The sequence below is a fragment of the Rhizopus delemar genome, genomic scaffold (assembly GCF_000149305.1).
Source record: "Rhizopus delemar RA 99-880 supercont3.10 genomic scaffold, whole genome shotgun sequence".
NCBI classification, from domain to species: domain Eukaryota; kingdom Fungi; phylum Mucoromycota; class Mucoromycetes; order Mucorales; family Rhizopodaceae; genus Rhizopus; species Rhizopus delemar.
The window spans coordinates 1,664,250-1,678,381 of NW_027137836.1; the positions used below are offsets into that span (position 1 = coordinate 1,664,250).

General features: G+C 31.9%; 3 protein-coding genes and 1 non-coding gene across 4 annotated transcripts; 2 read left to right on the forward strand and 2 right to left on the reverse strand.

Annotated features, from left to right (window-relative positions):
• Positions 1–1,432: 1,432 nt before the first annotated feature.
• RO3G_12594 (uncharacterized protein) lies at positions 1,433–2,098 on the reverse strand (the record flags this gene model as incomplete). Its single annotated transcript, XM_067667178.1, has 3 exons — positions 1,433–1,462; positions 1,626–1,838; positions 1,997–2,098. 3 exons carry the CDS (start codon positions 2,096–2,098, stop codon positions 1,433–1,435), a joined length of 345 nt encoding a protein of 114 aa, XP_067523279.1.
• Positions 2,099–2,651: 553 nt separating this feature from the next.
• On the forward strand, positions 2,652–3,395 carry RO3G_12595 (uncharacterized protein; the record flags this gene model as incomplete). The annotated part of the gene is made up of 2 exons (XM_067667179.1): positions 2,652–2,715; positions 3,175–3,395. 2 exons carry the CDS (start codon positions 2,652–2,654, stop codon positions 3,393–3,395), a joined length of 285 nt encoding a protein of 94 aa, XP_067523280.1.
• A 1,104-nt stretch (positions 3,396–4,499) lies between these two features.
• RO3G_12596 (vacuolar protein 8) lies at positions 4,500–7,287 on the forward strand (the record flags this gene model as incomplete). The annotated part of the gene is made up of 11 exons (XM_067667180.1): positions 4,500–4,560; positions 5,065–5,090; positions 5,189–5,234; positions 5,289–5,525; positions 5,594–5,716; positions 5,771–5,893; positions 5,944–6,066; positions 6,141–6,269; positions 6,325–6,822; positions 6,903–7,022; positions 7,073–7,287. The coding sequence occupies 11 exons, from the start codon at positions 4,500–4,502 to the stop codon at positions 7,285–7,287; spliced, it is 1,701 nt and encodes a 566-aa protein (XP_067523281.1).
• Positions 7,288–9,653: 2,366 nt separating this feature from the next.
• On the reverse strand, positions 9,654–9,726 carry RO3G_19152. Its single transcript has one exon. It is a non-coding gene; the product is annotated as a tRNA-Arg (tRNA).
• Between the last annotated feature and the right edge of the window lie 4,406 nt (positions 9,727–14,132).

Sequence of the window (14,132 nt, forward strand, 5' to 3'; positions counted from 1 at the left end):
GAAAGCAAATCATTATGAATTCAGGTACAGCACAATGACAATGAAAGACTATTAGCCAATGAGAATTGACACAACAAATTTACATGCATATCCACACAGCCCTAATCTCGATACAGGGGCAACTAACATGGAGAAAATATCAGTTTTACCTGTTTGAAATAATCTTTCCAGGGGAAAAGGCTTTAAAACGGTTAACGTTGGCTTTTCTTGTAATCATAGCCGATTGTTTTAAGACACTGACCATAAGTATTAATAGCACTGCAATGGATCCATAATTGGATGGATGTCTGGTTACATTAACTGGCAGGTTTTCTAATTGGCATGACTCAATATCTTAAATCGAAAAAATGCTTACTCTATGATACTTTAAACATAACTTGCTTTTTTCGTTTTTTCTTAAAATAGTCATGCTTTTAAACCGATACTTATTTAAAAATATTTGCTCATACATTGTTTTTGTATAGTATGCACCATTTGGACTATTTTGATCGTATGTCTACATTTACAAACTATTGAAGATAATTTGGAAAATAGAATCTGCTTTATTACCATTTAAAAAGAGTACATACAAGATATATATATACATTTTTTACTATAAAAGCATCTTTTGAAAAATGTTTACGTTCAAAACACTATTGCTTCAAAACAACGTATAATTTTTTTTTTTTACTACTCCTGAAGCGATTGTAGTCGTCTACAGTTACAAAGTAAAGCAAGAAAGTTTCTTTTTCCACTTTCAACATCAAGACATGGTTTTGACTACTCAGTCATTATCCAGATATACCAGACAGAGAGAAGGAAGTAAACGATGCAGTAGTCAAGCAAGATGAACATACACAAAGCTGTACGCGTTACAAGTACATAATGTATAGCTTACTACTGTCATTCTGTGATTTTTGAAATAAATTCCTCCCTCTAATGTTCATGATAAAAGCTGTGGCCTCCAACCCCGTTATTAACATGATTTGAACTGGGATTCGACTGTAAACCAAAATAAATCAAAGTAAAGGTTCAGAACAGGGTTCCTTGGAGTGGAAGGTGGCTAATTCATTCATTACAGCTTGGAACTTCCATCAATTGACAGAGAAATTTAGCAGCATCTTTTTGCCGATTATGTATTATCACTGGCAACTTTAGAAACACAAAGTAACAGCTTTGGCTCTGTACTCTACAACAATAATTGCAAAATGAATAGCGGACAGTGTTACAAAAGCAAGCGTGAATGTAAAAATTCCAAGTGTGTTTTCTATGAGCAAGTAATAAGGTGTGCTTTTGTTAAAATATGTGCAACTACAGATAATTGGAGTTTAGATGGCTGTATATTCTGAGAATTACTACCACAATCCAAACAAGTAATATAGTCATGACTTGAGCCATCATGCAGACAGCTTTTCAAAACAACTTAAAACAGCACAAGACGGATATCTAACAATCAATTCTGTGACAAACATATCCAAGCAACCTATACATTGCATTTTGGATATCATTTTCACAGCTACTTATTTTTTCATTGCTTATGATGTATATTTATAAACTGAATCAAACAATCACTTTTGATAAACAAAAATAAATGAAAGGTTTTTTTTTCCTCAATTTCCCTCCAATTTTTTTTTTTTTTTTTTTACTTGGAGAAGTGTACCCTCTTCTTCCCATTGGTTTTTGAATTGATATGCTGAACTAAGGTTGATAATAGCATCAACAACAGCAGTTTTTATTGAAAATTTTTCAGTAACTAAAAGCAAGAAACGGCCGATATGATTTGCATTGTAACTGCTATTCGTGTTATTTTTCTTCTTTAAGCCAACCTTACTGGCATGAGCATTAGAAAAGGCCTCAATCTTGGATAAAATAGGAGCATCATTGCTTTTTCCAGCTTCGCTCTCATTTCTAAGATCATCCGCATTCTCTCCCTCTTCGCTGCTCTCAAATTTTGAAGGCTCTTAATATTTCAGAAGTTTCTCATCTCTATGGCGCCAGGATCAAGCTCATATTTTACTCTCATCATTGACACCAAACTTGTTGTTATTTCCTCAGTTACTTCTTCGGCATAGTCTTGTTCACTGAGAAATAGGTATTCAAAGCCCATGTTGTCAGCCATTGTTTATTGATTGAGAAAAATTGGTAGTAATATTGAAAAAATATAATTGGAATTTCGTTCAAAATTTACAGTAACTAGAAGTATAGCTACATTTTATGAACAAAACTTAATGTATAGCGTTGACTTTCCTCACAAGCTTGAAGTATGCAAATCGATGCTATTTTAAACCAATTACTGCAGAATTATTAAGAGAAGCTATATAGCATGTTTAGAATCATCTATCTGTTGATATGATTTTTCTCAGAACACATTTCCATTTGTTTGAGATAGTTTAAGATATAATCTCTTAGTTGTTTTTTGGGAGTTTTTTGTCTTTATCACTTTAACAACAGCCTAAAGCTCTCTTTAGAGGATGTTAGAAATGACTGTCTTATACTAGCAATGTTGCTCTCTTGACACACTTTCAAGACATGTATGGTATGAATTCAACGTAATGGCAAATATAAAAAAGTTTTATTTTTCTTTTGCTGGCCCAATGTCCCAATGTTCCTTCCCACTCCTGAGGAACATATTTTGACAGACAGGTATTATAGCTAGGTACCCGAACTTGGTAATGAGGGTATCGTTCGAAAAGGGTTTACCAAAGATAAGACTTTTTGGAGCCCACTTGAAGGCCAGTAAATCAAGCCCGACGACATTGCTCTAGCTAAACGTGGCCTAGTTCATTATGTGAACATACCAACCAGCCCTGCTACTGTTTATTTGATTCACCGAAAGCTTCGACTATCGTCTTATTTCAGGAACTAGCTTGTTGATCATTCCTTGATTTCCAAATTAAGACGGAAATTTGGTTATGATGTTACTTTTGTGATGAGAAACTAGACTTCCCCAAACCCCAAGCTTCATAAGCCCACTCATGACGTGGATTTTTTGAAGATTCCTTTAGAAATATGATTTCTGAGTTCTTCTGATTGATGAATTTTGAACAAGTAAATATTACCCACATTGTGAAGAAATAGCCCTGGAGACTTTTCGAGTAGCATCAAACCTCTGTCCATATAGAATACCAGTACTCTCTCAAGTTATCAGACACAGCCTATTAAAATGTACAAATCAAAACTGTCGATTGCCTGTAGTTAATAATAATGGGGATGCTGACAATAGGGAACACTTTCATCTCTGGAATCGCGACTTGGCTGCCTGCCTCAAGATGCTGCATATTGCTCGCTCGCTTCGTGAGAATGATCAGATTCCTAAAAAGTGCAGACGTGATATTCCTCAACGACCAAGAAGGTCCAGAGAGAATGCTGACGACCTACAAGGCCAACATCCAGCCCGCCGCCACAGGAACCAATAGTTTTTCTGGATGGTTATCGCTGTTCAACAGCTAGATGCATTAAATGTAAGTGATAAACATATAGTAGCTTTTAAATTTTTGTTCTTTTTTATTATTTTTAACTCTATACATACGCCGATAATTCTTACTTTTATGTAAATACACTAAGTAATTCAACTAAAGACATACCTAACTTTCTTCTTCATTTTATATCTATATGGGCATTTTCCTTGTTTTCCATCTGAATCAATTTTCTTGTTAATTTTTGTTATGAATTCTTTCCAATTCTATTACATTTCTTTATCAATTTTTCTTACATCTTTTCCAATTATTTTAACTCGGCTTACCGATAATTAATAAAAACAGTATATATCTTCCGCAGGGACCACTTGTCCCGTAGGGGCAATGGTATTGTTGTCGGTAGAAGCACTAACATCTAGTAACCTTTAAATGGTCACCCTGTAGTTTTGTCGAATAGTAATTCTAATATTCTTTTTCCCGTAATATTTCTTAATCGAGTTTCTATTAAGTCCTTTGTCTCTTCTGATAAGTGAAAGTGGTTAGGGTCCTCTAAACTGGCTAAGCCATGTTTGTGTTCACTTTTGTGCTTAATTGCTGCTACATCAGAATTATTTTGAAGACGGTACCATTCAGACAGGCAGGACAATTAATTTCTGGTACCTTTTTGAAACTTTCATCAATTACCATGTAGGCTGACGCGCTCCCTGTTTTGCTTTTGTCATATAGATGACAGTGATAACTAGCGCAATAAGTTTATCTTATTTTGCGTTTCATGTGCTTAACGGATTGAGATAATTTGCCAGTGCTTTCTTGAAGATATCTCATCATTGCCGCCTTGCTTTTTTTTAAAAAAAAATAGATCCATCTAATACTATGCTTAGTAACCGTTCCTTTAATAATTGACTTATACTTGAAAATCAGCAATTTGAAAATATTGGAGATAGGTTGGTAAGCTTTATAGATTATTATAAAATTACTTTGGGCAGATTTTTTAAACAGTAACGATAAAAGTTAACCTGATCAATTTTGCAATTTGTTTCTTTTTTTTTTCATTTTCACTTGAAGCTTGCAGTTACGAAATTTTTGTAATTTGGGAAGTTCAATATGATTGTACTGTATCCTTACTGGACATACTTTAATAAACATTTGTTCTGTGATGAAATGAGTTACACGCATTATTTTATAATCCGACTTACAGTACAAATTTTGACTCTTGCAAAGTGGAATTTCATACACTTTGACTGTTTCATTCTTTTCTTATTCATATAAATTCAAATTAGAATTCAATTGTATAAAAGGTAGAGAGTGTGAGGTAAATTTTAAGTGTATAAACTAAACATCAAGTGTTATTTTATAATAAACATGTTGTTGAACAAATATAAGTGATCTTTGAAATTTAAAATATTACAAACTGCTCAATTACGTCACATTTTCCCTCTGTGTATGCTGATTCATGTTTGAGGTGTAGCAGAAAAACACTACGAAACATTTTTCTTTTTTTTTCTTTCCCCCCTTTTTTTCCTTCCATTACCTTTCGTCAAAAGACGTTTTTCTTTTTGGCTTTTTACTCCCCAAAAGTTTACTTTTTTGTTATTATTCACTAAACAAACCGGTTCTTTTCTCTCTTTTTTGTGAATTTAAACATTTTATAGATGGGAAACTCTTGTAGTAACTGCTGTTCAAGCTGTTGCGGAAGTAAGTTTTATTTCTTTTCTTTTCTGAAATAATAACAAAGTCTTGACCGTAAAACATTAGAAAAAAACAAAAATGGGCTTTATGAGCCTCTTTTACAGGAAAATGAACGAGAGGCCATTGCTGAATTATTAAGATATCTTGAGAGTAAGTCTCTTTTATTTATTTATTATACATTTTATTTATGTGAGCATATTTTAGATCGAAGTGATACCAATTTTTTTGAAGGACAACCCTTACAAGCGCTTTCTATCTTGGCTTATTCTGACAATGTGGACTTGCAAAGATCAGCTGCACTCGCGTTTGCTGAAATTACAGAAAAGGACGTTCGTCAAGTAGATCGTGATACATTGAATCCTATCTTATTCTTATTGCAATCTCATGATGTTGAAGTACAGAGAGCTGCAAGTGCTGCTCTTGGTAACCTTGCTGTAAATAGTAAGTTGAAAGAGACAAAAAAAAAAAGAAATTGTTCAAAAAAAAGTGCTGAAATTTAAGCTTTGAAGCCGAAAATAAGCTATTGATTGTCAAACTTGGAGGACTTGAGCAACTTATTCGTCAAATGGGTTCACCTAACGTAGAAGTACAATGTAATGCCGTTGGATGTATCACAAATCTTGCTACTCACGGTAAAACTAGATATAATTGTATTTCTTACATAGCTACTCATGTATTCTAAACAGATGAAAACAAGACAAAAATCGCTAAGTCTGATGCACTAAGACTTTTAGTAGACTTGGCAAAGTCAAAGGACCAAAGAGTACAAAGGAATGCCACAGGGGCTTTATTAAATATGACTCATACACGTAAGAATAGCATTTTATAGATATACTCATGCTGATATATAAATCTTTAGAGGAAAATCGTCAACAGTTAGTCAATGCGGGTGCTATCCCAGTTCTGATCGGCTTGCTTAGTTCACCCGATGCCGATGTTCAGTACTATTGTACTACAGCCCTCTCTAACATCGCAGTTGATGGTAAGGAAACTTCCAAAAACAAACAAAAAAAATAAGAATGTGTTTCTAATACTTTTTTTTGTTGCAACAAATAGCAAGTAATCGTAAGAAATTAGCACAGACAGATTCTCGTCTTGTACAGTACTTGATTGCACTTATGGATACTAAAAGCTTAAAAGTACAATGTCAAGCTGCACTTGCACTCAGAAATCTTGCATCAGATGGTATATACGCATAGACAAATGCACAGAAAGGATAATCCTAACAACTTGCATATAGAAAAATATCAGTTAGAGATTGTACGATGCAAAGGTCTTCCGCCTCTTTTGCGTCTTTTGAAATCATCCTTCTTACCACTTATTCTATCATCAGTTGCTTGTATTCGTAATATTTCCATACATCCTGCTAATGAATCACCTATTATTGATGGAGGCTTTGTTAACCCGCTTATTGAATTACTGGCTTACGATGACAACGAAGAAATACAATGTCATGCTATATCCACTCTTCGTAATTTGGCCGCAAGCTCAGAACGAAACAAGCGCGCTATTGTTGAAGCAGGTGCTGTTGAGCGAATCAAGACGTTGATCAATAAAGTACCCTTGAGTGTTCAAACAGAAATGACAGCTGCTGTGGCTGTTTTGGCATTAAGTGATGAATTAAAACAAAGATTGTTGGGTATGGGTGTATTGGATGTCTTAGTTGAATTAACTTCACACCCAAACTTGGAAGTAGAAGGAAACTCTGCTGCTGCTATTGGAAACCTTAGCTCAAAAGGTATGTATGTAGAATTAATAAAGAATCATGCGTCTCAAAAGCTACTTACATAGTACCTGATTATACACCATTTGTTAAAGCCTGGAAGACACCCTCAGGCGGTCTTGAAAAGTTTTTAATCCGATTCCTTTCGGAAGATCAAGATGTTGCTTTTCAACACATTGGTGTTTGGACTATTGAACAATTCTTGGATGGAGGAGGTAAAAGATGCTTTTTATTTAGATATTCTGTATATAATGAAATTGTATAGATGAAAGATTATTAAGATTGATTGGTGATTCTCATCCAGTATTAGAATCTGTAGAAAGAATAGTGAATAAAGGACAAGCATCAAAATCAGGACAGAACGAACAAAGTGATGATGCAGATGACAATATCAATACATTAGCTAAACGTGTACACTACACTTTACAACAAATATCATCAAAAGAATTCGCTTCAAACAAGAAGGCTAACTCAAAGTAAAATCATCCTATTCTTTTTATATTCCCATTTTACCTTCCTTTATATTTTAAAAACTTATTCATTCACTTTTTATCCCCTTTTTTCTATAATATGATTTTCTTTTTGCTCATCTTAACTCTTCCCTTTTTTCCTTTTCTCTTTTCCCTTTTCTTTTTTTTTTTTTTTTTTTTTGCAAGTATTAAGCAAAAAATTATAAAAAAATTATTCATTTGTTATAACAAACTTTTTCAACAAAATTATTAGAATACTGTTGATTTAGTGTGAGTTGAGTTGTTTATAGATTCAAGCTTTACGTTTATTAAATCATAAGAAACCATTTAAAGATTTGAAACTAACATCAGTCATTTTGGTGAGCTTTTAATCAATGGTGATTTAGTTTTATATCATTAGATCGACCTATTGTCAACATTTGTCCTAGTATAATTTGTCGGATTTATTACGATTAATGTAAAAGTTGAGTTTATACGAGTTAAATTTGACTTGACTCGATATAGTGACCATCAGATCCTGTGAAGTAGATCAAGCCATTTTAAATAAAGCACAATAAAAAAGATAAAGATAAGCAAAGGGATTACAATATAATAATCTCAGTGGTCTTTTTTGAAAATATTATTTTATCTTATAAAGATTATTTGAATATTCAAAGTAAACAAGAATATAGGCTTAAAGAGATTATTGTGTGTTATATTATAATTTTGCAAGACATAGTAATTGTGTATAGCTCGCTTTGATAAAAATAGTTATAAAAGGGCTGGAAGTAAAGATTGATAAGATAATATTGCTGGTGATAAATGAATAGAAATACTATTTGATTTTGTTTCAACATTTAATCAAGGATAAAAAGAATTAATATAAAAGACAATCGAAAAAGGATACTATGTACATATGCTCTAAGACTGGTGCTTATATGGCTTTTATAATGTTGAATAAATTTGGTTTAAAAGAACCTTGATGAGGATTTAAAGACTCGAATATATTCTGATTTCAAAAGTACTAATAGTTTGAGTGTGTGTTGCTTGTGTTTAGTTATCACTAGATTTTACTGAGTAGATCAAACTTGTGTTGAATAAAGTGAAATAAAAAGATAAAATAAAAGAGGCTTACAATGAATTGTATATACTTCAAGTTGCTTGTTGTTCTTGATATTAGGTAAAAAGAAAAACAAAAGAAATTTACTTTGAATGATATTTATTTAAAAATAACCAAAAAGTAAAATAAGCTTAGAATAATATATAAAGTAGTGAAGTCAGTCAAAAAAAAAAAAAAAAAAAAAAAAAAAAAAAAAAAAAAAAAAAAAGAAATATCGGGCTATTTATATGTTTTTGGTAATGTTCGATAAAGGTTTTGTTTTGTTTGAATTCATAGTTATACGAGTTCACAAAGCTGTATGAATTCATACAACTTTATGGTTTTGCACCATTGTGAATTTAGACATCGTTCGTGTCACAAATATTTGAACTTTCCCATAAACATTGCATTACAGTGGCAAAGAGAAGCGAAGTAAAAGGAATAAAATAGTTGTCCATTTTATATTCAAGAAGCTATAAAGTTTGAAAAAACGATTCTTCAAATAGAAAATAAATTCAAAATAGAAGACAAGCTTTAAAATGAACGTGAACTCCAAAGGAAATTGAAGCTACATGTAGCCGTAAGCGGCATTTGAACTATCATTGCTATTGCTACTGTAATTTTCCTTCCTTTAATGGCTTATAAGAGTTTATGGTTTTGAAATAGAATAAAGTTGATAAAAAGAATAAAAAAATAAGACTTGAGTTAAAGTATTGATAATGGATTCGCTTGTTATGAGTGACCACCAGATCTTGTTAAGTAGATCAGACTCGTTTGTAGTAGTTTAATAAAAGGTTTGAAAGTGTTTACAATGAAGATAATTTGCTTCAAGGGACTTGTCTTGCTTGTGTTTTAAGAGAGTTATACCAAAAGATTCAGGGATAAAGATACTTGATTTATTGGTTATTTATATATAAAAATATAACAAAGAGAAGTTAAGATAAGTGAAGTAAAATAGAAATAAAAACTTGTCTATTTTATAGACAAAGGGGAAATAAGGTTTCATTTTGATATAAGGTTCATTTTTGATATAAGGTTCGTTTTCGTTATAAGGTTTGATTTTGAAATAAAGTTCAAAAAATGAATAAGGTTCAAAAGTATATAAAATCACAAACCGCAGCCTTTGTTGGCGTTAACATTGTAAGGTTCTTCACTACACTACAGCAAACTTGAATGTTACAAGTTCGTTGTGATGATGAATATCCTCTTGATCTTGTGTTACGCCAAACGGGCTGCATTATTCCAGACTTTTAATGTTACACAACTGAGTTACAAAAACTCAGAAAATCTATAAAAAGCGACGCTGATGGGACTCGAACCCACAATCTTTAGATTCGAAGTCTAATGCGTTATCCATTACGCTACAGCGTCTCCGATGACATTTCGATTTTAAAAATATTATATTAAGAAAAAACAATTCAGATCACGTGCCCTTGCTGATGCTAGTATATTTAGACTTGGTATATACTTTAAACAATAGTTGCATATCCATGAAGTTAATAATTACTGTGTGAGAAAAATTTATAACTTGCTACATTGCACCTTTTTGAATTTTGAAAAAAATATTAGTAATACTTTGTAATTGTCATGTTTTGACATGTCAATAATGTTTTGTTCACAAAAATAAGAATGGAGATTTCAATAGGACCCAAAATTATATATGATTTTATTTAATAATATATGTCCAGAGTTTATATACTTTTCACAGTGTAGATATTAATATATGTACTATGCGGATGGCGAAATGCCCACAGCCTTATGCAGATGGCTAAATGTTATATTCTATTATGCAGATCTTTATATAATTTAATATAAGCACTTGCTCCTCATTCACCAGTCTATTTTGGTAGATATACATACATATTAATAAAACTACATTTCCATATACTCACACTATCAATCGTTAATAATGCTTGATTGCTATACAATGATTATCTTTGGAGCACAACAAATAAGATAACAGTCTTATCAATCTAAGCTAAATCTTTACAAATGAGTTTGAATAAGAATAGATCCTGATAATTACCAACTGCCCTGAACAGCCAAGTTTCACTTTCATCTCAACGGTTGATTATTTACATCAGTTTATAAAATTTTTCTTATATATGTCAAATCATATCGGTCGTAACTATCCTTTGTCATCTAATCTCAGGTCTTGCTCAAACTAATATAAATAGCCTTGGAATCTTTTTTTAATAAAAGTATTCGACTTTAGAACTATTGTTCGGTCTCGTTAATTCTTCTTTGTCTATTTTAAATACTTAAAACACTTCAGTAATGAGTTGTTTTTGTTATGTTCTGGTAAAGGTGATGTCAGAATTAATTATAGACCCGTTGTTAAGGATACATAAGATTATAGTCACTTTATTTTAATAAAAGGAATCAAATATGATCCTGAATAATATGCTGACATAACTTGGAATCATTTATAACATTATTCCCAACACAGATCAATAAAAGATTTTGATTAGATTTTTATATTAAGCTTTATTCATATTAACTTCACATAGTCAAATATATGACGTGGTTGTAAAATAGTTTATTGATGATATGAGCATGTTGAATAAGGAATGACGATTACTTACCGGATCATCATTAATCATGGAAACATTTGTCCTAACTGAGATATTATTATTAGCCATAATATCCAATCACGGAACTAGAGGATTTTATATTCATCCGTACCGTCTCCTAAATAGTCCTACATCCAGAGTTATCTGAAACCATCCCAATAGCATAATTGACAATACAAGCTAGGAACAGGCTAAACTAATAATTAGAAATAGTAATCATCTATTCTGTCAAATTGATCATAAATCTGTCCTAATTCTTTATCCGTATCATGTCTATAAATACTCTCACTTTTTACATGTAGAATTTATCATATTCAATCTTAGTTATCTTAACTTAATAAAGAGATACCAAGTTCTAACAGTATTTCTTTATCTTTGTTGTTATACTACTTTTACCTAAAACCCCCCTTTCCTAAACACCCGTACATAATATTAGAATCCCTTAACATTCTTTAGTTGAGAGCTTAATAAGTCGAGTTTGTTATATAATGGTTTAAATAATAAAGGAAAAGGTAAAAACAAAGATCAAGAAACAGTTTGGGTACTTTTTGAGACTGATCTTTATTTCAGTTTAAGTTAAAGTAAAAATTACTCTAATTGAAGGCAGGTATTTATATCTTATTGAGTGAGTGGCTTGATATCTTGTATTGTTATCGTTCTTCTAATCTTCAGGTACTTTAGCAAGTGTTATCTATAATTATGATTATGAAAACTTTTCATTTGTTCTTTTGTATGTCTGTCATAGATTATCTTTTATTCTGGGAATTCCTCACTGAATTGAATAACGTTATTTTACGCGTTATTTCAATTATGTGAAAGATTAGCAATATTCCTGACATTGGATTGGATTTGGTTATTTTAGTTGATACTTCTTCTTATCAAAGAACTCTCATGAATACAATACATATTCTAAAAGAACATGTTTAATTGGAATTGATTGTATGATCTTATTTAAATAAACTAATATTTTATTTTAATCATGATCTTGTATTAAGATTTATATTTATCAATGTATGTTTTAATCGTAAGATTAAATAAAAAATTAAACAAAAAAACAATAGCAGCAATATAAAATTAAAATTCTTCTTTATTGCAGATTTCTTTATATTGCAAAAGTGCTATGTCTTATGGATAAAAAGTTGGCGTCTATTTATATTCTTTGTGAGTGTAGATATAAAAGATATAGGCTCGGTAACGATGTCGTGCTGAAGAACCAATGATTAAGCTAAAGCTTGTCGATGTTCTAATATATGCATTTGAAATTGAACAATAGAAATAATAACCAGTCAATTAACTTGATCTAATTACTTTTGGGGTTGAAAATTGATTAGACTTTTTAGAATGACACATACTGATTTTATTGTTCTTGATTTGGAAAAGTGTGGATTTGTTCAATCATAGTTTAATCTTTTGTGTATCGTTATTTATTTCAATGCAACTGATATCTTACAGAAAATAACTATGTTTACAACAATATGAAATGCCTCCGGTCAGATCAAAGCTGACTAGGTACCTTGTCGTATCCCAACATACTTTAAACATGATTCATATTCAATGTATAAGAAATAAGAGTAGTGAATGCTTTACAAAGATTTATTATAGACTTTTTTCTCTATTATTCGTTCATAACTAATTTCACACCTTTAACTCAATACAAGTTGTTTTAATATAGCGCACCTGATGCAATGAGACATTGATGAAAAAATAGATATACTTAAGAAATAATTATAGGTATTCTACTTGCATAACCAGGAATAGATCTTCATATTAAAAGTTATTCATACTAGATCTACAGCTATAATTAATTAAAGTATCTTGAAAAGGATTTAATTGAATCTTCATGAAAAAGATTTAGAGTAGAAAAAATGACATTAAATAAAAATAGAACTTTTTAAGTCTCTGATTTATCAGATTATTCCAAAATTAAACGAGATAAAAAGTTATTCTTTTATTGCATGCAATCAGCAGTTATATATATTGTATCTTGTTAAACTAGGGTTTTGATTATTAGTATGAATTATTCTAAGTCAAGTTTCAGTGTAGTTGATCAATGGATTGATAAGTCTCGTTAAATTTTGTAGTCTTTTTTATTTTACAAGATAACACAGATGCTATATTTGCTAAGGCTTCCCAGTACGCAAGAGCGTATTAGTATCTTATAAGCCCGGCTCCTCTTTCGTTCCTTATTCCTACGTAATGATACACTTCTCGATAAACTCCTTACGTACCTTAAACAATCAAACAGTCGATCGGAGTGGCACAAACTCTCCAGGACAGCTATATGGAAATGTTATTCCCCGTTTACTGAATCAATTGACAAGAATCTTTTTTTTTTTAAAAGGAGCATAAGGGTCAAGTTTATTAAATGACGATGAATCAAGTCACATTATTGTTTTTGATTTTTATATTATGCATTTTTTTTTTTTGTTGTGGTTGGGGAAGTAGAAAATGAAAAATAGAAAAGATGTAAGCGAAAATGGTGTAATCCACGAATGAGGTTAGGGTTGAATATGAGGCAGAGGTACCGGGGAACAACCAGAAAGCAGTAGATTTTCTTTATGAGTCGTTGTAATCATCGAGGAAACGGATTTAGAGACCAAGTCGGGATGAAAAGGAACAGAATCAAAAATGAAGGCCCAATGAGCTCGCCAGATGCCCATGAGAGTGTGACCGATGATGATGGAAGGCGGACCCTGGGAAGAGGAAGAAACTTTTGGAGGAAATTTGAGACAGAATAACGCATTTTGAACTCGATCTACATTGAATTCTGTTGGATTTGTAAAGCGAGACCAGGAGACAAGAATCTTTTTAAAAAAATACGTCTGGAATTTTTACAGAGTGGTCTGACCAAACGACGAGCAGAAAAAAACTTTAAGTATCTTTCCCTCTGCCGTCCAATACTTTTCTTAGATCCAATCCTCTGGCTGCCGATGTCTCGAGCGGAACGAAGTCGGTGTATCCGATGGTGTCTTGGTTGGCTTCCTAGGCAACCAAAATTTTGATCCACCCATTCTAATCAACTGCTTACCAAGAATCATGCCATTTATTGTCTTGAGATGCACCGACGTCTACGGACGCCAGAAACTATTAACGATCCAACGTCTTTTCTATTGAATTAGCTTCCTACTTACAAACCAGATTCCTTTCAAAATGTCTCTTTGGTTTGTTCGTTGGTCTGCTATATATCACATCATGCATGGACTC